The 27,942-nt window shown below is 38.1% G+C and overlaps 1 protein-coding gene across 1 annotated transcript in view; it reads right to left on the minus strand.

Moving 5' to 3' along the window:
- Nucleotides 1–27,942, minus strand: part of SOGA1 (suppressor of glucose, autophagy associated 1) — a 188,729-nt gene that overhangs the window by 144,461 nt on the left and 16,326 nt on the right. The window contains exon 2 of the mRNA XM_053697193.1: nt 21,674–21,898. Within this exon, the coding sequence (XP_053553168.1) occupies nt 21,674–21,898 (225 nt within the window). The remainder of the gene's footprint in view (nt 1–21,673; nt 21,899–27,942) is intronic.

Raw genomic sequence — 27,942 nt, forward strand, 5'->3', positions numbered from 1 at the left:
AGTTGGCAGCCCTCCTGTACGTCATATGTGATGTCAAAGGGGGCGGGGCTAAAATTGCATGCTCTCACGGTTTTAAAACCGTGGCGATTAATCGCAGTTTAAAACCGCATCAGAGATTAATCGTACAGCCCTAATGGCAGCCATAAAATATTCACAAACACATAGACCATACAAACACACAAAGTTATATTACAGGTTTTCTGCTCGGTAATTGCCTTTCTTGATTTCCTTTATGTAATGTGTTCTATTTAGGTTTACCTAATTTTAGCAGCTTTAAAATTCTTGACTAATTTTAGCATCAAGAAAAAAAAATGTAACCACACTAGGTCTTTATCATGGGAGCATTTGGTCCTCACAGGGACCACAAGACTGCTGTTACAGAAACACCAGGAAATATAGAGTTACTCGCTACCACAGGATAAAGGTTATCACAGAACTACACAGGGGATTATAGGAAGCAACTGCAGAGGGGACTGACAGCAAAACTTCCAAATAGCCCAGGATTAAAGGGACAGTTTACTGAAATTTTTTTAGCCTTTATATGTTTCAAAGTCTTGTTATACCAGCCGCAGAGTATAAAATGTACAGGAAATTAGGTTTATTATAGCATATGAAATAGCTGGCTATGCTCTTTGGAACAATAACCCATTAAAAAGGGCTGACCTTGCAGGGAAACAAGACCTCTTTCTCTCATCACTCTCTATACACACAAAGGGTTATTTATTGTATCTCAAAGCCCAATACTTAGAGAGAGCAATTGAAACTGAACATTTCCATACCTTTCTTTCCTACACTCCAATCTGCTGTTTTTTAGGTAAAAGGGCTATCTGTAAACAATTTAATACACTCCAGCAGGTAAATGGATCATTGGGAACCAATTAAAAATATTTTACAGTATACTGTCCCTTTAAGGAATAGCGGAAGGATTTCACCAATCCTCATGTCATACATGTGCTCTTCCTATCATTGCCCTTTAAATACAGAATGACAGTTTGAGAAGGAACTTGCATATTTTATCTTTTTTTTTCACTCAAATCTCCCCCCCCCCCCCCCCCAAGATCTGTAATGTCACAATCCTCTTCCACACCCCAGTGTGTCACATTTATATTTCAAGGTTGTTAAGACAAAGCTTTTCTCAACTTTTGGAGACGTATGCCGGTTGCTTTAACCACCTAGAGCAACATCTGTTGTGGGTCTCAGCTAGGGTTGCCGCCTCAGCCATGTTTTCCGGGACACTTTTGAGTTATACATGCTCCAGGGTGTGCAGGGAGGAACATGAATTCCAACCCTAGATAGCACTCAAATAGTGACACAGAACAGCACTATTTATGTTCCTCTCTGCACACCCTGCAGCATGTATTTCTCATAAGTGTCCATGAAAATATGGCCGAGGTGGCAACCCTAGACTCAGCATGGCCTGTAATGATGAAGTGCTGGTAGCTAAACAGGCCTATGCTTTGGGGATGTTGAAGTCAGTAACTATGTAACATACAAGAGTTTGTGTATGAAAAAGGGCTAACTACGACATCTAGAACAGGGTTTGACAGGTTTCAGGGGACACGAGACATTGCTATTTGTACACATCAGCTTTTCACTCTTCTCCACTAAAGTAGTTTAGAATAAGATGAATATAGCTGTGCTTTTCCCAGTAAAAATAAAAACCACTTCAGTTAAATTGGCATTAGTCTTTTTTTTGGGTGTACACAGCATATACATCTGCAACAAAGGATTTTATTGCAAAAGACCAGTAAATTTATAAGCATTTAACATCATGGGTTTTTCAGGATAGTCTAAAGACAGACCACTTGAAAACCATCTGGAGTATATTTCCCTTATCACCTTTGCTGTGACCAGATGCCAATGAGCTCCTGCACTGATCTAGGAAATCACTGTCCAGCAGGTTTTATTAAACAGCAGTCTGCTTTTAAAGGTGCATAAAAGCACATTTGTTTTTGCATGCTCCCTATATATCAGCAATTAATGACTGACATGGAGCAAACATATATAAAGGAATTTAGTGAGCAACACTTTTAGTGCTTTGCTATTTCAAAGCAGTCAACAGATGCACCATTTGCAAAGAAGTGTTTGTTTTCTTTGCTGCAATATAAATATGCATATGCAATACAATTGTTTTCCTATGTTTAATTAAACATGGTATGGTGGGTGGTCATTTGTGTTTAAAGGGACTGTATACACCAATCTTGATATAACTGCATGTAATAGAAACTACTATAAAGAAGAATATGCACAGATGCTGATCTAAAAATCCTGTATAAAACCTTTTAAAAACTTACTTAGAAGCACCCAGTTTAGCACTGTTGATGAGGTTAGGCTGGGAAAGCAGGAAGAACAGACACTACCCCCTCCCTGCATTTGAAAAGACCCTTTACACAACCAGGAGTCTGTAGACATCAGTTTACATCTAAAACTTTGGGGCTTGGTTAGAAGTCTGAAAATCAGCACAAGGTTATTTAACAATAAGCAAAACTATACATGTTTACAAAACACTCCTAGATGGGCTATATAAATGGATCTTTATGCAGAGAAAAATCTAGTGTACAATGTCCCTTTAATGCAAAGTCCCTTTATCTATGCAGGGTGAATCAATTCCTTTTTTTTTTGGGGGGGGGGATGGAAAATCACATTTAAATGGAGAGTAATGGCATATTTTGTATTCATTTAACTGGAAAAACAATCATGAGAAGAAGGACTTCTAAACATTACTTTAGGCTTTGTACCCTGCATAATAATGCAATAGGAATCTTTTATATGCTGCCTTCAATAACAGCTCCGCACAGACCGTGTTCTGTAGGCAGAAATGCTCTGCATTTTGTTAGAAATACATCATGCTTTAGTAAGAGCTCTGGGCTTTCCTGCTGGCGCTCACAGCTGGGATGATGAAACACAATGAAATATGAACACTCTACTTGCTGCATGGTTTTCCAAGTGCACATAGATAGATTAGAGAGATGAGCACATTTTTTTTAACCTTAGAATTTAATAGTACTGGGAATTATATCTAGTTTTACATTTCTGCAATGCACACCTATATTAAAGGGACAGTAAATACAGTAGCTTTGCATAACCAACAAATACATGATAAAGAGACAATGCAATAGCACTTAGGGGCCGAATTATCATGCTTCAAATGGAGCTTGATGCCCCTGTTTCCGTGCAAGCATAACTGGTCCACCTGCTCTGAGGCTGCGGACAGCAATCCGCCTGATCCTATACGATCGGGCTGATTGACACCCCTGCTAGTGGCCGATTGGCCGCAAATCTGCAGGGGACGGCATTGCACAAGATTTATTGATGTGCAGCGGACATGATACTCTACACCGTATCATGTCCGCTCACACTTTCATAAATCGGCCCCTTAGTCTGAACTTCAAATAATGTGTAGATTTTTTTTCTGACAAATTTCAAAATTATGTCTATTTCATCTCTTCCTGTATCATGTGGCAGCAATCAGCCAATCACAAATTTATATACATATATTCTGTGAATTCCTGCACATGCTCAGTAGGAGGCGATGACTCAAAAAGTTTTGTTTATGGAAGTAAATTGTAAAGTTGTCAAAAATTGCATGCTCTATCTGAATCATGAAAGTTTAATTTTGACTTCAGTGTCCCTTTAAAGAGTTCAGAATATTAGCCCAAATCAGGAGAACCAGTTTGTCTGTTTAAATAAAACATAATAAAAAGTTAAACGTAACCACACACTATCAGTAAGTAGCATATGCAATGCCCATTGTGCTAACGCGTTTCGGCATAAGCCGTAGTCATAGCTTAATGAAAATAATACATACACAATTTTTAAAAGACCTTCTATACATTGATAGGTTAATTAAAATTTAAGCCCTGCTTAACGATTGGTTTGTTCATCAACTAATTTCCCTAAGTAATCCACACAGAAGTATGGAATTAGTGTGATTCATTTAACCCCTTACTACATTTCTATGAGGTTTGGGGAACAAAATCTAAACCCATTATTTAGCTTGAATATGTAAATAAACACGAAGACCTGTATATGTTTGGACCTTATAATGTATAGTTTTACATGATGTCACTGACAATATTTCCAAATGCACTTATGATATCTAATATGTATTTATCTTTGTATGGTATTCTAGCAAAGAATACGATTCAATTAGATCAATATATGAGTTGCTATAGCAAACTCTAAGACATAGCTCATATGATGGCATTACATGGCTAGTGCTAATTCTGTCAGAGCACATCATAAGCAACTTCCCTTTAAAGAGACACAGTAGTAAATGTTTTTCTTCGTTATGACTATAAAATGATATTTTAAAATGTATCATAGATTTTATTAAAATGCTTTCCTCTTCTTGTAAAGGGGTGTGTCCCTCCACCAATATCGATGTGGAAGCCATTCTTAGTAGTCCATGAACAACATGATGATACCTACTACAGTATCCACTGTGCACAACAATATATACCTCCTATTGACTTAGCTTTATGTTTACAATATATTTTCACATGAAAAATAGGTTGTGTTTAATTACTTCTCTTTCATAGGCAGCATAGAGCAGTTTCCAAAAATGACCTTTTAAATGTTACATATTTTCTTTATATTTATAAAACAGCAACTTTTTTTTATCTGTCTTTTGTATCAAATAAAAGTTATCTAATGTTTGAACATTTTTTACTTTATTGTGAAAAATGTATCCAATTTTTATAAATTGAACATCAGAAAGACTTTACAGTTGGGTTAAAGCAAGGGTGTTAGAGTGGCAAGTAACAATTAAGCTTAATCTGGTGGCAGGCTTATAGTGGCAAGTCAGTTGATGTACTTCAATTGTAAAGCTGCAACTGGTGGCAGGCTTATAGTGGCAAGTCAGTTGATGTACTTCAATTGTAAAGCTGCAACTGGTGGCAGGCTTATAGTGGCAAGTCAGTTGATGTACTTCAATTGTAAAGCTGCAACTGGTGGCAGGCTTATAGTGGCAAGTCAGTTGATGTACTTCAATTGTAAAGCTGCAACTGGGGGCAGGCTTATAGTGGCAAGTCAAAAAGGACAAATTGAACAATGGCACTATATAGGCAATCCCCACTATTGATAATATAAATAGTGTGAATAAAAATTATCACACTTATAAAATGCAAATTTTAATGTATGTGGGTTGGTGCTGATGCATAAATTGTAATTTATACAGGAAAATTGTGGAAGTAAGAAAACTAACCACAGGAAAGTATGCACATAAAGCACTCTATGCCCAGACTCTGGGGTGGTACCACCCCAGAGTCTGGGCATAGAGTGCTTTATGTGCATACTTTCCTGTGGTTAGTTTTCTTACTTCCACAATTTTCCTGTATAAAGTATAGTGGCAAGTCAGTTGATGTACTTCAATTGTACAGCTGCATCTGGTGGCAGGCTTATAGTGGCAAGTCAGTTGATGTACTTCAATTGTAAAGCTGCAACTGGCGGCAGGCTTATAGTGGCAAGTCAGTTGATGTACTTCAATTGTAAAGCTGCAACTGGCGGCAGGCTTATAGTGGCAAGTCAGTTGATGTACTTCAATTGTAAAGCTGCAACTGGCGACAGGTTTATAGTGGCAAGTCAGTTGATGTACTTCAATTGTAAAGCTGCAACTGGCGGCAGGCTTATAGTGGCAAGTCAGTTGATGTACTTCAGTTGTACAGCTGCATCTGGTGGCAGGCTTATAGTGGCACGTCAGTTGATGTACTTCAACTGTAAAGCTGCAACTGGCGGCAGGCTTATAGTGGCAAGTCAGTTGATGTACTTCAATTGTAAAGCTGCAACTGGCGGCAGGTTTATAGTGGCAAGTCAGTTGATGTACTTCAATTGCAAAGCTGCAACTGGCGGCAGGCTTTAAGTCAGAATCCAACACTTATTTTAGTCCACGCGTGGCCCGTCCATTATTTTATTTACCACTTCCGTCCACGCCTCTTTCCCGCACTTGTCTCAGTCACAGTTTTGGTAAGCCCACAAGCTGACCCTAACCAAAAATGAGTAAAAAACAAACGTAGCTGGAAAGCTTCTTTGAAAAAAGGGGAAAAGACCCAATGATGAGACAGCAGAACACTCTAAGACTGCCAACAAAAAGAAAGCTGCATTTAAAGGAAGAGTCCAATGGACCATCTAGGTTCAAGAAACAAGCTCAGGGCTCCCACTGACTTTGCATTATGGTCAGCTGTATAATTATTTCATTATATATTACAATGTAATAATAATAAAAATAAAGTGCAAAATAAATGTAATGCCCTTTAATCATTGCAAAATCATCCCACAGGTTTGCAGAAAAATAGTTTCACATGAAACCGATCCCTGGTGCTAAAAAGGTTGGGGACAGCTGTGTTAAAGGGACGGTCAACGTAAGAAACAATTTTGCTGTAATAGATTTGTTGCTGCCACTTACAGTACATACAAGTTTAAATATTTTTACTAAATTGCATTTTTATATACTTATTTCATCTTTCCAATGTGCCCCCAGAAGTGTTTTTTTTTTTTTTAAATTAACCCTTTGAGTGCTAAGCACTTTCCCACCTGGGTGCTAAGATTTTTTTAATGTTATTTTTATTATTTTATTTTTTTTTAACAATTTTTTTTAAACTTTTGTTTAAATTTTTTTCAGACCCCCAATACTTACACTGTTGGAAAGGTTAGGCGATTACCTTTCCAATGGTGGGTCTTGGGGGTCTGTAGCTGCTTAGATGCCTGAGACACAGGCTTCTAAGCAGCATGCCCCCTGCTCCTATACTTAACATTGTTAAGTATAAATAAAGTTGCGCGGTGACGTCACCACGTTTTTGCGCGTGACGTCACCACGCAAAACGGGAAGCCCCAGCGATGCCCGTCACTCTACAGGCATGATCGCCAGGGTAGGAGCGAGCAGGAGCCCCCAGATCTCCCTCAAGGTGGGAGAGTGCTAGTGACGGTTCTGAGCCATCATTAGCACCAGAGTGGGAAACTCTGTGACGGCTCAGAGCCATCATTAGCACTCAAAGGGTTAAAATAAGCAGCTATCGGTTGCACCAATCAGAAGGCCACCACTCGCCACTATTTATTTGATATAAAACAACATTTCAAAAAGAATAAAAACATAGCAATGATATACTTAGGAAGCAAATCATATTAAAGACAATAAAGGGGAGAACCTGATCTAATCCGCTTCCTGATCTACGATATAATTACAGACCCTGCCTCCATGAACTTGTAATCTAATTCTATAATGGAAGATGCAGCCCAGGCATGATCACAATTTAGTAGCATAATGAAAGACTTGCCTGAGCAAGTTCATCCCCTACTGTTATAACAAAGGTATAAAGCTGAATATGCCAATACGACATGGTAATTGTTTCTCGCCTTGACTAATTATGGGTGCACAAAATGAGAGGGAAGAAGATATACTGGTGCAATAATGTCCCCGCTTAAAGACAGATTATTAAAATGTAGTTAATAATTTAGTATGGAGGATACTACAGATACAGGAATCACTATGTAAAGCACGGACATTGTTAAATAAAAGTTGTTAGTATTTTGGCACCATAGACCTACAGCAGATTAGAATGCAGCAGAGCCTTAGGTGCAGGGTGCATTCAATAGTTAAAAAGCAGCGGTCATTAGGGCGTTGTTTCCTAACCTATCCGGCAGCTCTCAGCTGGTTGATTAAAATCACCCCGCTATTGCCGCCCGCAATCACGGACAGACAGATTTCCTAATGGGAACCTGTCTGTCTGCACAAAAGTAAATGGTGCCCATACGTGTGTCACCCCTTTACTTGGGTTAAATGTCTTGCTGCTACTGAGGAGAACACAACATGTGAGTAGTGGTACAGTCACATATACACCTATCGCTGGTTGTGACCAGCTCGTCACGAAGAGTATATATGGTGCATGACTTGAAAAGGGATATATAATTGTTGTTGTTTTTTTAATATATATATTTATAGTATATTTCAGTATTTCATAAAATACCTGCACACAAAATAAATGCATTATAACTGCACTTTATCAATGTTTAATAAAACTACTTTAAAATCCTGGTGAGCATCTTATCTCTTAATTGTAAATAATTTGCTTTTGAAAACATTTGCTCTAGGGACAGTGGGACAAGGACAATTTGTAAACAAAAAATCACGAGATGTTAAATGGCCATTATAGTGGTAAAATAACATGCTCTAATTTGATAGGACATGTTATTTTTACATAAGCGACACTGTAATGCGTTTAACTTCCACAAAGGTGTTAATCACACAGTTAAAGTCCACAGAGCATTGCTAGTCCATATCCTATAGAATTAGAGCATGTCATTTTAACACTATAATGGGCATTTCAATATCTCTTTAATTATGAAATTAACACCCGTTTGCATCCTGGGGGAGAATAAAATGTTTTAAAGATGGCAGCTCAATGGCATCAAACGTGTCTCAAGTGGATACTCAGGTATAAAGCAGAATTCCAGGACGGTCATTTGCCCTCCTCCAGTTGCCCATGCCTGCTTCCCGTCCACAGCTTTTTAACCAGGAAAATTATCCCAGATAGCAGGGACTGCCCCAGTTCCACCCATTACCCAACCTGCCCTGCTCACAACACACCCAGTCATGTCCACCACACAACTCAGCTCAACCCACCAAAACAACTGCGGGAAACAACTACATGTCCCTGAATCTCCTTGTTCTGAAAAGCCAGAAACTGATGGAAGGTAGATTATGCAACTGTATTTTGAAAATCAGTGACTCTAAACAAGAATTAGCTAAGGAAAACAAATACAAGTTATCTTTTGAGACCACATTGGGCTAGATTATGAGTGGTGCACTGTTGCGCACAAGCAATATCGGGGTTATTGCAGCAGTTTGCACACGGTGGAAGTAGCACGCATATTACAGATTAAAAGGAAATGCTTGAGCACAATTGAATTTAACGTGCCCCGGGATAGCGCAACTTTAGAACTCTGGTTAACTGTTACACATGAATAAATAGCGTCACAAAACACAAAAAATATGCTTAAAAGTACAGTCACACTCATAATAAAACTATGTAATAAAAATATTTTAAAAAATTGCACTAAAAAGTTATAAGGGCTCAAAGATATGAGGTCTCAGGTGTCTGCAAAGGGTTTTAACATAGAGATGCATACATACACATGTCTAAATAAATATATATATATATATATATATATATATATATATATATATATATATATATATATATATATGAATGAAGAGTAAAAGCAGGAATGATTCAGCCCTCTGTGGCAAAAGGACTGTAGTGTTAGGACCAGTCTATATTGGGGCACCTTGTAAGTGGTGACTGGCTAAGCTAAATATGGCCATATTGTGTGACTAAGATCCCAATTTTATTTAAAAAGAATAGGTGCCTCTTGATGTTGTTTGCAGGCATTTTTTTGCAGCAGTTCAAAAAATATGTTGTGCTTTTGAAAATGGATGTGCGCTGATACCTTTTTGTTTGTGTAATTACTGGGTCATATTGGCAGCACTCCCAAAGTTGTGCATATAAACTTTTTGTAAGGTGTGCTAAAAAAACAAATTTTGTATCTGTATATATATATATATATATATATATATATATATATATATATATATATATATATATATATATATATATATATATATATATATACATATATATATATATATATATACATACACACATACACATACACATACACATACACACACAGTGGATATAACATCCCTGTTAAAATGTCAGGTTTCTGTGATGTAAATAAATGAGACAAATATAAATCATTTCAGAACTTTTTCCACCTTTAAAGGGACATAATACTCATATGCTAAATCACTTGAAAGTGATACAGTAGTATAACTGTAAAAAGCTGACAGGAAAATATCACCTGAGCATCTCTATGTAAAGAAGGAAGATATTTTACCTCACAATCTCCTCAGCTCAGCAGAGTAAGTTATGTGTAAAAAGTTATACTCAGCTTCTCCCAGCTGCAGGTAAAAAAAAATGAAAAAATGAACAGCAGCCAATCAGCATCAGCAGTGCTGAGGTCATGAACTCTCTTACTGTGATCTCATAAGATTTGACTTATCCCTTCAGCTGTCCCGGGACATACATACTAATATGCTGCTTAGAAATCCTTTACAATGGGATGTGGCTACTGAGGAACTTTTGAGGTAAAATATCTTTCTTTTTTACATAGAGATGTTCAGGTGATATTTTCTAGTCAGCTTTTTACACTGCATCACTTTCAAGTGTTTAAACATTTGGGTATTATGGCCCTTTAATGTGACCTATAAACTGTACAACTCAATTGAAAAACAAACTGAAATATTTTAGGTAAAGGGAAATAAAAAAATAAAATAATATGGTTGCATAAGTGTGCACACCCTTTTATAACTGGGGATGTAGCGGTGTTCAGAATTAAGCAATCACATTCAAAATCATGTTAAATAGGAGTCAGTACACACCTGTCATCATTTAAAGTGCCTCTGATTAACCCCAAATAAAGTTCAGCTGTTCTAGTAGGTCTTTCCTGACATTTTGTTAGTCGCATCCTACAACAAAAGCCATGGTCCGCAGAGAGCTTCTAAAGCATTAGAGGGATCTCATTGTTAAAAGGTATCAGTCAGGAGAAGGGTACAAAAGAATTTCCAAGGCATTAGATATACCATGGAACACAGTGAAGAAAGTCACCATCAAGTGAAGAAAATATGGTGCAACAGTGACATTACCAAGAACTGGATGTCCCTCCAAAATTGATGAAAAGACGAGACGAAAACTGGTCTGGGAGGCTGCCAAGAGGCCTACAGCAACATTAAAGGAGCTGCAGGAATATCTGGCAAGTACTGGCTGTGTGGTACATGTGACAACAATCGCCCGTATTCTTCATATATCTGGGCTATGGGGTACAGTGGCAAGACGGAAGCCTTTTCTTACAACAAAAAAAACATCCAAGCCCGGCTAAATTTTGCAAAAACACATCTGAAGTGTCCCAAAAACATGTTGCAAAAGGTGTTCTGGTCTGATGAAACCAAAGTTGAACTTTTTAGCCATAATTCCAAAAGATATGTTTGGCGCAAAAACAACACTGCATATCACCAAAAGAACACCTTACCCACAGTGAAGCATGGTGGTGTCAGCATCATGCTTTGGGACTGTTTATCTTCAGCTGGAACTGGGGCCTTAGTCAAGGTAGAGGGAATAATGAACAGTTCCAAATACCAGACAATATTGGCACAAAACCTTCAGGCTGCTAGAAAGCTGAACATGAAGAGGAACTTCATCTTTCAGCATGACAACGACCCAAAGCATACATCCAAATCAACAAAGGAATGGCTTCACCAGAAGAAGATTAAAGTTTTGGGATGGCCCAGTCAGAGCCCAGACCTGAATCCAATTCAAAATCTATGGGGTGATCTGAAGAGGGCTGTGCACAGGAGATGCCCTCGCATTCTGACAGATTAAGAGTGTTTTTGCAAAGAAGAGTGGGCAAATCTTGCCAAGTCAAGATGTGCCATGCTGAAAAACTCATACCCAAAAAGACTGAGTGCTGCAATAAAATCAAAAAGGTGCTTCAATAAAGTATTAGTTTAAAGGGACAGTATACACTCATTTTCATATAACTGCATGTAATAGACACTAATATAAAGAATAAGATGCACAGATAATGATATAAAAATCCAGTATTAAATGGTTTAAAAACGTACTTAGAAGCTTTCAGTTTAGCTCTGTTGAAAAGGCAGTTGGAAAGCCCACTGCAAGTGGGAAATAAGACACTCCCCCCTTCCCCTTCTTTTGCATATGAAAAGACCCTTTACACAAACAGGAGCAAGCTGGAGAAGGTAGCTGACGGTATTCAAATAAAACTTTGGGGCTTGGTTAGGAGTCTGAAAATCAGAGCAATGTTCTTTAAAAATAAGCAAAATTATACATTTAAAAAAAAAAAAAAACTGTTTATAATGGCCCTTTAAGGGTGTTCACACTTATGCAACCATATTATTTTATTTTTTTATTTTTATTTCCCTTTAGCTAAAAGATTTCAGTTTGTTTTTCAATTGAGTTGTACAGTTTATAGGTCACTGTAAAGGTGGAAACATTTCTGAAATGATTTATCTTTGTCTATTTTTTTTTTACATCACAGAAACCTGACATTTTAACAGGGTTGTGTAGACTTTTTATATGCACTGTGTATATATATATATATATATATATATATATATATATATATATATATATATATATATATATATATATATATATATATATATATATATATATATATGTGTGTGCATGCGAGTGTGTGTGCATTGGAGCCCTTTGCAGTCAAGTAGATGAAAACATGTAAAAGTATATTTATGCAACATTTATATTTAATAAAGTGTCTGTGTATTTACTGTAAATATTTCACATTACAATGTTCATGTCAGGTTAGCTTGCGTGTACAGTAAGTTTTTTTCCCCACTTTTTGCTCTTCATCGAAGTCTATGGGAAATACGTTAACTTGGTCAACTCCAAGTGGGATACTACAAAATAGGGATGCACCGATACTAGTATTGATACCGATACCAAGTACTTTCACCAGATAGAGATAAACCGATACCTTCAGATCTTAGATCTTACCCATACGCCATCTTGTGGCATTTTTTTTATTTCAAACTTCATGTTCCTATTTCATTTTAAGCTGGAGTAGAGACTTAACTAAAAATTGTTCACTTCTATTCTGCCAATAAAAATTGCTGTTATTTGTATTATTGTAAGTCTGAGAGCAGTGCTCCAAAAGCTGCTATACAGCTGGAAGCCTAAATTGGAGAGATCACTGTACTTCATTCAGATAAACCCCTGAAGTACTGGGCAGTTAATAAATTGAGATTTAATGGCCCCAAAATATCTTTCTTTCCCGTGCAATAGTGTTGAAAGTGAAAGACTGTTCAGCTTAGCGTCAAACATCCTTACTGATAAAAGAAACAGACTTATAGCTGAACATGCAGAGATGCTTCTGTTCCTCAAGAGAACGTGCCACTAACTTTTGAAAAATGTATTCTAATTGCTAGATTGCCTGTTATACTGCTAGTTATCATCTTGCACAATTTTGCTCAAAACATACTGTACTCTGAGGAACATCCTTATCTTTTATAATTGCAGGAAGAGTGTTCATAATACATATTAAGTTAATTCCTATGAACACTCATCCTACAATTATAGGACTAGATTACATTTGATTGGTAAGCTTTACCAATGCTCTGTTCACATTTCCAACTCCATAGACTTTAATGGAGTTGGACATGTAATGAGAGCATTGGTAAAGCTTACCAGTCAATGTAATTTATCCCATAGTGTTGTTCCCCATGATTAAACAGTGCAATGTTATATTTTTAACTGTGTTTCACTTTTGGTTGGTTGTGATTTTACATTTGTTATGTATTTTTAATATATTTTATTGTAATATTTTTATATATAAACATGTTCTGCGAAATGTCTGAGTTTTTATAACTTTGTGACAACAAGCAAATAGAACTGTTTTATTATTCCATAATGTATTTTGAGTTATAGTTCTTCATAATTATAAATAAGCTATCTTAAATCATTAGTCTTTATTGTGCTTGGGAAACTGTCACATGACATTAAAAAAAAAGTATCGGTAATTGGTATCAGCGAGTATTTAAAAAAAAAAGTATTGGTACAACCCTACTACAAAATAAAGTTAAAGAAACACAAAGCATAATTTTATAGAGAGACATTTAAGGGGACATTATAGTGCACACATTACTTGCTCTCATTTGTAAAAGCAAGTCATTTTAGCATTAGCAACTCTAAAGTGCCGCTGCCAGCTCAGCGTCTGTATCCGCTCGGGAACAGCCGTGCAGCTCCCTAGCAATAATGTAACTGTGATTGACCCCACAGGGTCACTAGTGCTAGAATACCCCTTTAATATTACAAGCACCAAATATATGAACATAATTGCAAACATGCCAGTATAATGTATTTATTATTTTTTGCATTTTTAAAGTATGTGCTAAAGCTCAGTGGCATTTAATGGGTTATTCTGTGTCAGGATAACCCCCCATAATCACCTAACAGTGTAAGTCACATGAGCCTGCAACATAACCAAAATATTAGCATTATTTTATCCTTACAATCAGTTGCTTCTGCAATACTGAGGGCGTTTTGTTTGGAAGAGGAAGAAGCTGGCAGAGCAGACGCGGTGTAATTATGGAAAAAAGGGCCAGTAAAATAGGAAGGCTGAAATCAGCAATGTAAACACAGGCCGGTGCCTGCTCTGCAGTTGCCAGGCAACAAGGGAAGAGCTCTGACTTCCTTCAATACACAAGAGACTGATGCTCAATATTGAAAGTGGAACAGAAGAAAAACAGAACCAAGTTACATACAATGCAGTACTAGTTTTACACACACACACACATTATATATACACATGCATACTCCGATACACTAAAGTGCTTGACAAATATATTCCAATATAAGGTTCCAGCAACAATATTGTGGAACCAGTCCCACATTTTTAAGGAGCGGTGGTTTTTAAACAGAAATATCTAGAGTAATCCAAAAAAATTGGCTCCAGAAGTAAAATTCAATGAGTCCTGGTTTCAAGGATTTGTCAAGCCCTAAGATTTCAGAGTCACCTACCACAAAAACATAATTTATGCTTACCTGATAAATTCCTTTCTTCTGTAGTGTGATCAGTCCACGGGTCATCATTACTTCTGGGATATTACTCCTCCCCAACAGGAAGTGCAAGAGGATTCACCCAGCAGAGCTGCATATAGCTCCTCCCCTCTACGTCACTCCCAGTCATTCGACCAAGGACCAACGAGAAAGGAAAAGCCAAGGGTGAAGTGGTGACTGGAGTATAAATTAAAAAATATTTACCTACCTTAAAAACAGGGCGGGCCGTGGACTGATCACACTACAGAAGAAAGGAATTTATCAGGTAAGCATAAATTATGTTTTCTTCTGTTAAGTGTGATCAGTCCACGGGTCATCATTACTTCTGGGATACCAATACCAAAGCAAAAGTACACGGATGACGGGAGGGATAGGCAGGCTCTTTATACAGAAGGAACCACTGCCTGAAGAACCTTTCTCCCAAAAATAGCCTCAGATGAAGCAAAAGTGTCAAATTTGTAAAATTTGGAAAAAGTATGAAGCGAAGACCAAGTTGCAGCCTTGCAAATCTGCTCAACAGAGGCCTCATTCTTGAAGGCCCAAGTGGAAGCCACAGCTCTAGTAGAATGAGCTGTAATTCTTTCAGGAGGCTGCTGTCCAGCAGTCTCATAAGCTAAACGAATTATGCTACGAAGCCAAAAAGAAAGAGAGGTAGCAGAAGCTTTTTGACCTCTCCTCTGCCCAGAGTAAACGACAAACAGAGAAGACGTTTGTCGAAATTCCTTAGTTGCCTGTAAGTAAAATTTTAGAGCACGGACTACATCCAGGTTGTGCAGTAGACGTTCCTTCTTCGAAGAAGGATTTGGGCACAAGGAAGGAACAACAATCTCTTGATTGATATTCCTGTTAGTAACTACCTTAGGTAAGAACCCAGGTTTAGTACGCAGAACTACCTTATCCGAATGAAAAATCAAATAAGGTGAATCACAATGTAAGGCTGATAATTCAGAGACTCTTCGAGCCGAGGAAATAGCCATTAAAAATAGAACTTTCCAAGATAACAACTTTATATCAATGGAATGAAGGGGTTCAAACGGAACGCCCTGTAAAACATTAAGAACAAGGTTTAAACTCCATGGTGGAGCAACAGTTTTAAAAACACAGGCTTAATCCTGGCCAAAGCCTGACAAAAAGCCTGGACGTCAGGAACTTCTGACAGACGTTTGTGTAACAGAATGGACAGAGCTGAGATCTGTCCCTTTAATGAACTAGCAGATAAACCCTTTTCTAAACCTTCTTGTAGAAAAGACAATATCCTAGGAATCCTAACCTTACTCCAAGAGTAACCTTTGGATTCACACCAATATAGGTATTTACGCCATATCTTATGGTAAATCTTTCTGGTAACAGGCTTCCTAGCCTGTATTAAGGTATCAATAACTGACTCGGAAAACCCACGTCTTGATAAAATCAAGCGTTCAATTTCCAAGCAGTCAGCTTCAGAGAAGTTAGATTTTGATGTTTGAAGGGACCCTGTATCAGAAGGTCCTGTTTCAGAGGTAGAGACCAAGGTGGACAGGATGACATGTCCACCAGGTCTGCATACCAAGTCCTGCGTGGCCATGCAGGAGCTATTAGAATCACTGATGCTCTCTCTTGTTTGATTCTGGCAATCAATCGAGGAAGCATCGGGAAGGGTGGAAACACGTAAGCCATCCTGAAGTCCCAAGGTGCTGTCAGGGCATCTATCAGGACTGCTCCTGGATCCCTGGATCTGGACCCGTAACGAGGAAGCTTGGCGTTCTGTCGAGACGCCATGAGATCTATCTCTGGTTTGCCCCAACGTCGAAGTATTTGGGCAAAGACCTCCGGATGGAGTTCCCACTCCCCCGGATGAAAAGTCTGACGACTTAAGAAATCCGCCTCCCAGTTCTCCAATCCCGGGATGTGGATTGCTGACAGGTGGCAAGAGTGAGACTCTGCCCAGCGAATTATCTTTGATACTTCCATCATAGCTAGGGAGCTTCTTGTCCCTCCCTGATGGTTGATGTAAGCTACAGTCGTGATGTTGTCCGACTGAAACCTGATGAACCCCCGAGTTGTCAACTGGGGCCAAGCCAGGAGGGCATTGAGAACTGCTCTCAATTCCAGAATGTTTATTGGCAGGAGACTCTCCTCCTGACTCCATTGTCCCTGAGCCTTCAGAGAATTCCAGACGGCACCCCAACCTAGAAGGCTGGCGTCTGTTGTTACAATTGTCCAGTCTGGTCTGCTGAATGGCATCCCCCTGGACAGATGTGGCCGAGAAAGCCACCATAGAAGAGAATTTCTGGTCTCTTGATCCAGATTCAGAGAAGGGGATAAGTCTGAGTAATCCCCATTCCACTGACTTAGCATGCACAGTTGCAGTGGTCTGAGGTGTAAGCGTGCAAAGGGTACTATATCCATTGCCGCTACCATTAAGCCGATTACCTCCATGCATTGAGCCACTGACGGGTGTTGAATGGAATGAAGGGTGCGGCAAGCACTTTGAAGTCTTGTTAGCCTGTCCTCTGTCAGGTAAATCTTCATTTCTACAGAATCTATTAGAGTCCCCAGGAAGGGAACTCTTGTGAGTGGAACGAGTGAACTTTTCTTTTCGTTCACTTTCCATCCATGTGACCTTAGAAATGCCAGTACTAACTCTGTATGAGACTTGGCAGTTTGAAAGCTTGAAGCTTGAATCAGAATGTCGTCTAGGTATGGAGCTACCGAGATTCCCCGCGGTCTTAGTACCGCCAGAAGAGCACCCAGAACCTTTGTGAAGATTCTTGGAGCTGTAGCCAATCCGAATGGAAGAGCCACAAACTGGTAATGCCTGTCTAGGAAGGCAAACCTTAGGTACCGATAATGATCTTTGTGAATCGGTATGTGAAGGTAGGCATCTTTTAAATCTACAGTGGTCATGTACTGACCCTCTTGGATCATAGGTAAAATTGTCCGAATAGTCTCCATCTTGAACGATGGAACTCTTAGGAATTTGTTTAGGATCTTTAAGTCCAGGATTGGTCTGAAAGTTACCTCTTTTTTGGGAACCACAAACAGATTTGAGTAAAACCCCTGTCCCTGTTCCGATCGTGGAACAGGATGGATTACTCCCATTAACAAGAGCTCTTGTACGCAGCGTAGAAACGCCTCTTTCTTTGTCTGGATTGTTGACAACCTTGACAGATGAAATCTCTCTCTTGGAGGAGAGTATTTGAAGTCCAGAAGGTATCCCTGAGATATTATCTCTAGCGCCCAGGGATCCTGGACATCTCTTGCCCAAGCCTGGGCGAAGAGAGAAAGTCTGCCCCCCACTAGATCCGATCCCGGATCGGGGGCCCTCAATTCATGCTGTTTTAGGGGCAGCAGCAGGTTTCCTGGTCTGCTTGCCCTTGTTCCAGGACTGGTTAGGTTTCCAGCCTTGTCTGTAGCGAGCAACAGCTCCTTCCTGTCTTGGTGCAGAGGAAGTTGATGCTGCTCCAGCTTTGAAATTACGAAAGGAACGAAAATTAGACTGTCTAGCCTTAGCTTTGGTTTTGTCCTGAGGCAGGGCATGGCCTTTACCTCCTGTAATGTCAGCGATAATCTCTTTCAACCCGGGCCCGAATAAGGTCTGCCCTTTGAAAGGTATATTAAGCAATTTAGACTTAGAAGTAACATCAGCTGACCAGGATTTTAGCCACAGCGCCCTGCGTGCCTGAATGGCGAATCCTGAATTCTTCGCCGTAAGTTTAGTAAGATGTACTACGGCCTCCGAAATGAATGAATTAGCAAGTTTAAGGACTCTAAGCCTGTCCGTAATGTCGTCCAGAGTAGCTGAACTAATGTTCTCTTCCAGAGACTCAATCCAGAATGCCGCTGCAGCCGTGATCGGCGCAATGCATGCAAGGGGTTGCAATATAAAACCTTGTTGAACAAACATTTTCTTAAGGTAACCCTCTAATTTTTTATCCATTGGATCTGAAAAAGCACAGCTATCCTCCACCGGGATAGTGGTACGCTTAGCTAAAGTAGAAACTGCTCCCTCCACCTTAGGGACCGTTTGCCATAAGTCCCGTGTGGTGGCGTCTATTGGAAACATTTTTCTAAATATCGGAGGGGGTGAGAACGGCACACCGGGTCTATCCCACTCCTTAGTAACAATTTCAGTAAGTCTCTTAGGTATAGGAAAAACCTCAGTACTCGCCGGTACCGCAAAATATTTATCCAACCTACACATTTTCTCTGGTATTGCAACTGTGTTACAATCATTCAGAGCCGCTAACACCTCCCCTAGTAATACACGGAGGTTTTCCAGTTTAAATTTAAAATTTGAAATATCTGATTCCAGTCTGTTTGGATCAGAACCGTCACCCACAGAATGAAGTTCTCCGTCCTCATGTTCTGCCACCTGTGACGCAGTGTCTGACATGGCCCTAATATTATCAGCGCACTCTGTTCTCACCCTAGAGTGATCACGCTTACCTCTTAGTTCTGGTAATTTAGCCAAAACTTCAGTCATAACAGTAGCCATATCCTGTAATGTGATTTGTAATGGCCGCCCAGATGTACTCGGCGCTACAATATCACGCACCTCCCGATCTGGAGATGCAGGTACTGACACGTGAGGCGAGTTAGTCGGCATAACTCTCCCCTCGTTGTTTGGTGAAATTTGTTCAATTTGTACAGATTGACTTTTATTTAAAGTAGCATCAATACAGTTAGTACATAAATTTCTATTGGGCTCCACTTTGGCATTGCAACAAATGACACAGGTATCATCCTCTGAATCAGACATGTTTAACACACTAGCAAATAAACTTGCAACTTGGTATACAATTCAATTAGAATAATATTAAAAACGTACTGTGCCTTTAAGAAGCACAGAAGATCTATGACAGTTGAAAATTAATAATTGAAAACAGTTATAGTGTAAACAACACAACTTTAGCAAAGGTTTAATCCCATTAGCAAAGATAACAAATTCTGAAAGCAGGAAACAAATTACAGAATAAACGTTTTTTATCTCAGTCAACTATAATTCTCACAGCTCTGCTGAGAGAAATTACCTCCCTCAAAATAAGTTTTGAAGACCCCTGAGCTCTGTAGAGAGGAACCGGATCATGCAGGAAATACAATGAGCTGCTGACTGAAATATTTGATGCGTAGCAAAGGCGCCAAAAAACGGCCCCTCCCCCTCACACACAGCAGTGAGAGAGAACAGAAACTGTCAGAAAAAAGATTAAGCAACTGCCAAGTGGAAAAATAGTGCCCAAACATTTATTCACTCAGTACCTCAGCAAATGAAAACGATTTTACATTCCAGCAAAAACGTTAAACATAATTTCTAGTTATTAAACAGCTTTTATGTAATTCTTACAGTGTAATTCTAGTGAAGTACCATTCCCCAGAATACTGAAGTGTAAAGTATACATACATGACATTATATCGGTATGGCAGGATTTTCTCATCAATTCCATTGTCAGAAAATAAAAGCTGCTACATACCTCTATGCAGATTCATCTGCCCGCTGTCCCCTGATCTGAAGTTTACCTCTCCTCAGATGGCCGAGAAACAGCAATATGATCTTAACTACTCCGGCTAAAATCATAGCAAAAACTCTGGTAGATTCTTCTTCAAACTCTGCCAGAGAGGTAATAACACACTCCGGTGCTATTTTAAAATAACAAACTTTTGATTGAAGATATAAAACTAAGTATAATCACCATAGTCCTCTCACACATCCTATCTAGTCGTTGGGTGCAAGAGAATGACTGGGAGTGACGTAGAGGGGAGGAGCTATATGCAGCTCTGCTGGGTGAATCCTCTTGCACTTCCTGTTGGGGAGGAGTAATATCCCAGAAGTAATGATGACCCGTGGACTGATCACACTTAACAGAAGAAAACTACTATAGTTATAATTTGAGAACATTAAAGGGACGTGAAACCCGAAAAATTTATTTCATGATTCAGATAGAGCATATGATTTTAAACAACTTTCCAATTTACTTCTATTAGCAATTTTGCTTCATTCTCTTTGTATCCTTTATTATTAAAGGATCAGCAATGCACTACTGGGTACTAGATGAACACATCTGCAAGCTAATGAAAGTTGTTGTGAATCAAAAAAGAAAATCTTTGGGTTTCGTGTCCCTTTAACTAACAAAAACTGGGTATTGGTCCTGCATATCAACAACAAACATTAGGACAGTGACACTAGCGGTTTTGAACAATTATCTACCACAAACTTTTAGGCAAAGTGACAGAAAGGAAGGGAGATAGTAAGCTGAAGTTCTATTTTTAAGGTAGAAGTGCACTATTTAAAACATATTAAATGTTTTCATGCTAAAATATTTTTAAAAGAACTGTAAAGTCATTTTTAGCATGTATGCATAAAAAAGCAGCTGAATTGCAAAACAAAATAAAAGTACATATACTTGTATTATGTCCTCTTGTCAGCAAAATCAGCAATATTTTGAAACATGTTTAGTATCCTTTATCCTATTAGGGGCAGATACAAAAGAGCTCAACAACCAATCTCTGTGTAGAATTTTGAAAGCTGGGAATCAGAACCCTGTAGGAGCCACAATTTTTATTGTTAAATTACAGGAAAAGTAGACAAAATATTTTAAAGAATAAAACAGAAAGTGCAAAAAAGGTCTGTTGGATGGCTCTCTCTGTGGGAAAACTCCCACATGTCTACTGAAGGATAGTGATGCATCTCTGGCATAAAACAAATAAATAAAGAAGCAATCATAAAAAAGAAAATCTGTGATACATTTTAAAAACAAATAAAACATCTCTTGTTTTTATGTAAAGAATTGTACTTTTCGCACACTCCCTAGAAACCAAATGCTGCAAATTGCCTAAAACAGCTATTTGACATACAGCATTTAGAAAAACCTAGGTTACAGAATTTGTCTATTGGTCTCTACATGGAGGATGAGAAAAGCACAATTTTTATTTTATATTTCTTTAAAAACGCCCACTTTAGATCCATCAAGATGTTTGTTTAATATCTAATAAGTAAGAGGAGGCTTCTGTTTGCATATATAATATATCGGTAATGTTCTTCTTACCTTCACATCTTGCTCCATGGTGCTTATGAGCTCTCCATCAACCTGTCCCGTCTGTGCCACCCGTAACCCCCGTCGCTCAGCTTTCTTCAGTCTGTACTGTAGGATGCGACATGTTTTGTGGACCTGCTCCAGCTGCTGCCGGAGTTCTTGAAGCTGGTAAACATCCTCCTCCATATACACATCCCTCATCTCCAGCATCTCGGACCTAAGCTCCTCAATTTCATCCTATGGATACAAATTAAGAGGATAAAGTTAAATTAAGTCAGACACATAAATAAGGGATTCATCATATAGCAAATCAAACAGCAGACAGAGGGGAGATATAGTGCTCTGGACAAAGTCATCAGCCAATCACAAAAGGAACATACATATATATACTGTGAAGTGAATCCTTGCAGATGCTCAGTAGGAGTGGGTGCCTCGGAGTGTGTGCATATAAACAGATTGTGCATATTTTGATCATAGAAGTGAACTGGAAATTTTTTTTTTAATTGAATGCTTTATCTGAATATAATGGTTTATTTTTTTATTTTAGTCTTCCTTTAAAAAACAGCAAACAACTTATTTTCTTTCAGAAATGAACATTTAGAAATTCTCAGTGTGCAAATCCAGATCTTTGTTTGTTGCACTTTCACACAAATAAATCCAGCTCCAAAAAGAGCCAAATGCAGCTACCCACAGCCATATTTAGCAATAGTTTACATAAACATATAGCGAAAGCACAAGCCTATATGACACACAATTTGAATGCTCTGCCCCAGGGAGAATATAATGTAGTGCAATACTGCTCTCAGTGTTTGTGATATGGCTATCCTTTTATTTTAGTGAGGAGGTATTATTTTATTGTGTTTAACACTTTGTATGTTTAACACTGAGGGCCTGATATTCAAAACCTTGCCGCTTGAGATAGTAATATAAAATGATATATAGAATATATATATATATATATATATATATATAAACATAAACAACTTTACAACATACTATAATTATTTATTTTGTCCCCCTTTCCTGTAATTCTATTCTGAAATTGTGAGCTTTTCAGTTCCTGTTAGAAATGCAAGTGCAGAACACTGTTATATTACACACAGCGATTGGCTGCACACTCTAGTGACCTATTTATAAATGTCCCGAATTGGCCACAGCAGAGAAAGTAACCTAAGTTACAACATGGCAGCTCCCATTGTTTTATAAACACTAAGGGGCCGATTTACTAAGGTGCGGGCAGACATGATCTGCTGCACAATGCCGCCCCCTGCACATTCGCAGCCAATCGGCGGCTAGCGGGGGGTATCAATCAACCCAATTGTATCCGATCGGATTACTGTCCACTGCCTCAGAGGTGGTCGACGAGTTAAGTAGCGACCGCTGCTTCTTAAATTCAGCTTCAGACGAACCTGAAGTGGAGTGGGTCGGAAGCAGCATCCGCTGCTTCATAAATCGACCCCTAAATCTTTACACTTATTTTGTCAATGTTTAAACAGCTAATGAAACATTAAAAAACATACATCTACATGTTATTCTCAGACTAATCTTTTCTTTGAATGCATCATTCTATCTAGCATTTATTTGGAGTTTAACGTCCCTTTAAGTATAATGCACTGCTTAGTGCTTTTTTCATTATAATAATTAAACCGACTGTTCTATATCCCTTTAAACATTCTATTAAGTACATTTAAAATCAGCACGGGATGCATAATCAAGGAGCATAACCTAAAACAATTCCAGGTATAAATGATTGTGAAAGGACTGACCACTACAATTTTGCTGATCCAGATAAGACAATTGTACTATTTTAAGACAATATATTTATGGCACAATTGTATGCAGTATTGTATCTAAAATGCCTTTATCTTTCAAATTGTAAAAGGTGCACAAATAAACATATACGACACAGATAAACAACTTCCTGTTTCACTTCCATAAACTGAGCTCAAGGTTTATAAATCTTCATCTATATGACTTTTTCACCTTACTGTCTTTGTATTTATACATCATTATTATCCAGTCAAATACACTGACAACAAAGATGCGTTTAGGGATACAAACATACTTACGTTTACAAGGACATGTTAATAGAATAAAATGTTATAATTCATTAGATCCTTTAATTACTACACAGTTAAAGTGCTATTATAGTGATAAATGTACATGCTAATTGGTTAGAGAATGTTATTTTGTCACTAGCATTGCTAAACTCTGTGTTTAAAGGGACATGAAACCCCAAAAATATCTTTCATGATACAGATAGAGCATACACTTTTAAACAACTATATATTTGTTTGCTATCCTTTGTTGAAGGAGCAGCAATGCACTCCTGGGAGCTCACTGCACAAATCATGGAAAACCAGTGACAAGAGGCATTTATGTGCAGCTGCCAATCAACATTGAGCTCCCAGGAGTGCATTGCTGCTCCTGAGCCTACCTATATATTCTTTTCAACAAAGGATACCAAAAGAACAAAGCAAATTAGATAATAGAAGTAAATTGGAAAGTGTTTTTAAAATTGCATGCTCTATCTGAAAACTGCCCTTTTAATGGCCAGTAGCCAATGTGGACAAACATACAACCGGCGAGCCAGTGAGGAGCTGCAGCACTTAGTACAAGATAATAAGCCTCCTTTTGTGCAGTCACACATAAGGTTCTATTCATAACAACTATTTTATCAAATGAACAGTAGGAACCGTGCAGGGACTGACGCGTTTAACAAAATGTACAACCAGCCATAAAACCGGGGAGTCAGACATTATGATAGCAGTCAGGGAAGGCATTTATACATAGATACAAATAGACTAATACAAAACAGTTAGAATTTAGGAACCATGGTTTCCTAGTTCTATTTCTGGAATAGTGCTCATAAGGATTTTATAAGCCCAAAAGAAAATTGCAGGCCACACATGCACAATATATTGGTCCACATTTAAATTCCGCGCTACCTGCGTATGTGGTCTTTTTTATACTGTATGAATGAAAAGGACCATATAATGTTTGTCAAAAGATTATTACTATATACTAAGAAGAAGGAAGTTGGAAGGTTTTGTTTTGAGTATAAATTCTAAATGGAAAGAACAGCTTTCCCTCCAGCGCCACAACTGCCATCAAGGCTTCTAAAAGTATGGACAATAATTTGCTGATGGATATCGCATAACTACAACCTCACAAAAGAGAGGAAGTGCCTGAGGTCACGCTGAAATACTCCATTAAAAACAAAGTTGTTTCCAATTTGTAGCAATATTCAGTCTGGTTAAGAGGGTTGATAAATCTATATAAAAAGCAGGAGCTGGCCAAAATAATTCAAATGACATAGAAGAGATAGATGTAAATAAATAAAAACTATTTAGCACAGAGGTTAGAAATGAAGGCTCTGCATTTGCAAAAACGCCTGTGTGGTAAGAGGACATATAAACCTGCATTTGCATTGCACTATTGTTTGCCTATACCTAGAACCCCTCCAAAAAGGTCACAAAAACATTGTGAGTGTAAAAGTCACAGATATAGGCAAAGGTGCCAAAAGAAAATGCATGAATGCAGCTTTTTTCCTCCTTTAAAGGGACACTCAGGTTAAATTACATTTTCATGATTTAGATACAGCATATAATTTTAAACAACTTTCTAATATACTTCCATTAAAAAAATGTGCACAGTCTTTTATATTTACACTTTTTGAGTCACCAGCTCCTACTGAGCATGTGCAAGAATTCACAGACTATACGTATATGCATTTGTGATTGGCTGATTGCTATCACATGGTACAAGGGGAGTGGAAATATACATAACTGACATTTGTTATAAAAAATCTACTAGTCATTTGAAGTTCAGACTAAGTGCTATTGCATTGTCTTTTTATCTTGCATTTGTTGATTATGCAAATCTAATGTGTTGACTGGTCCTTTAAAGGCTTCTGTACATACTGTTTGTAAGTCGTCTGACAAGTTTCTATAAAGAGAAAAAAAGCTGGGAAAGATTCTGTAAGAGGGAAATACCATAAAGCAGGTAAAGGGCCAGCAAAGGGACCAACAACAAGGAGCAAAGCAAAAGGACAAGTGTAGGAAGCCATATGTCATTTGGTATTCCAGCCCATCATGCATCAGTGACGATCTTCCATCTCAAGAGAATTATCCCTGCCATGCAAGTGCCTCATTTTTGAGGTGGGCACCAAAAGCCTTCGGAAGACTGAGCAAGAACAAGGAGATGAAAGTTTGCCTGTTGATTCATGCAGGGCACAACAGGAAGTAACAGCTTGAAGAGGGACCCAGACAGCTGTCTTATGGAAAGCTACATTGGCTCTAACCACACAAACAGTGAAAGCTTAGCCTGTCTTAATATAAGCACCATATTTAGCATAAGAAAATGCATAAATAAATAATGCTGAAACAAGTAGCATAAAATGACCAGATCCTCAGGGATGCTCCAGATGGGAATGGTTGGAAGCTAAATGAAGATACAGCAGGAGAACGTGTTATTGGTTAAAGATACAGACATCTTGCAAGCTCATCAAAGCCGAGAAGATTTTAATTTGATGCACAATAAATGCACGAGCCCTTTGCCGAGTGAAAACTAACCTACATATATTAGTACTGACATTTCTTGCAAATCAGTTATTCATGGAAAATACCTCAAATGAACCATCATTAGTTAAGGTTTTACATGGCAGGCCAAGATTTGGGGAGATAAAGTCTCTTTACATAGTGCAAGAAAAAGATTTAAATATTGTATACACAACCAAATAGCACACAAACATACAATATTTAATCTATAGGCGGAAATAATCAAAATAAAATCTGTGTAACCAACACCATTATAACACTTTTGCCTCTGTGATTACCTTGTATCCAAGTCTCTGCAGCCTGACCCCTTAGTTCAGTTCTTTTGACAGACTTGCATGTAAGCCAATCAGTGCCGACTTCTGGGTAACTCCATTGGAGTGAGAACAATGTTATCCTATGGCACACATGAACTAGCACTGTCTTACTGTGAAAACCTGTCAAAATGCACTGAGAAAAGGAGGCAGGCAGTCTTTAGAAATTAGCATATGAGCCTACCTAGGTTAAGCTTTAAACAAAGAATACCAAGAGAATAAAGCTAAGTTGATGACAAAAGTAAATTAGAAAGTTGTTTAAAATTGCATGCCCTATCCAAATCATGAAAATGTAATTTTGACTTGACTGACCCTTTAAAGTTCTCTTTAGAGAGAAGGAGAATAATAAGGAAAGACCAACAGTACCACTACCAATCAATACCAGAACAAAAACTGGTGAAGACATTAATTCCAATTTTTTTCTTTCAGGATTCATACAATTTTAAACAGCTTTCCAGTTTACTTTTATTATCCAATTTGCTCTGTTCTGTTTGTAGTCTTTCTTAAAGGGGTAGCAGTGCACCGCTAATAGCTAGTTGAACACATCTGATGAACCAATGAAAAAAAAAGGCAATGTGCAGCTCAGCTCCCAATAATGCATTGGTGCTCAGGAGCCTACCTAGATATGCTTTTCAACAAAGAATACCAAGAGAACAAAGCAAATTAGATAATAGAAGTAAATTGGAAAATTATTTAAAATTGTATGTTCTATCTGAATCATGAAAGTTACATTTTGACTTTACTGTCCCTTTAAAATCTAATACCAATTATTAGAAGGATAAACTGTGTTATATTTGTAATATTTGTGGCTAGAAATATCTCAATATGTATAATTAACTCCCAGTCACTTTTTATTTACAGATATACGTGGAACTGCTGTCATAACATATGTGGAACAGTTAAAGTGATATAGTCAGCCAGGAATATTTCAGGTTGAAGTTTTTATGCTAACACTCTACCCCTCTAATGTATGTTATTTCTCTACATTTCTCCTCCAACAAGTAAAAAAATTGTGTTTTCCTCATTACTTCATTATTTGTTCTTAAATCACCTCAATATATGCACTGCATACATTAGCAATACAACTACATTGCAAAAGATCTGCATGCAAAAGAAATGTCTGAAAATAATTTTTGTTAACAAAATTTACAAGGTTTTCCAAATCAAGAGCAGTACAGAGATACAATTCTTAAAACTTTTTGTGAACTCATATTCCTGCTCTCCTTTACTGTGGGTAATTACAAAACAAAATGTGCTCTGATCTAATCAATGTGCTGAATGTTGCAGGGCAGATTTCACCGTATTATGGCATCTTGCATCCAACATCCAATTGATGCAGAATGTTTTGGGTACTATTGTTCTTTGATATATGTATGATAATACGTTTCAATACAATGTCCTTTTAAGGTAA

The sequence above is a fragment of the Bombina bombina genome, chromosome 1, assembly GCF_027579735.1.
Source record: "Bombina bombina isolate aBomBom1 chromosome 1, aBomBom1.pri, whole genome shotgun sequence".
In the NCBI taxonomy this organism is placed as follows: Eukaryota; Metazoa; Chordata; class Amphibia; order Anura; family Bombinatoridae; genus Bombina; species Bombina bombina.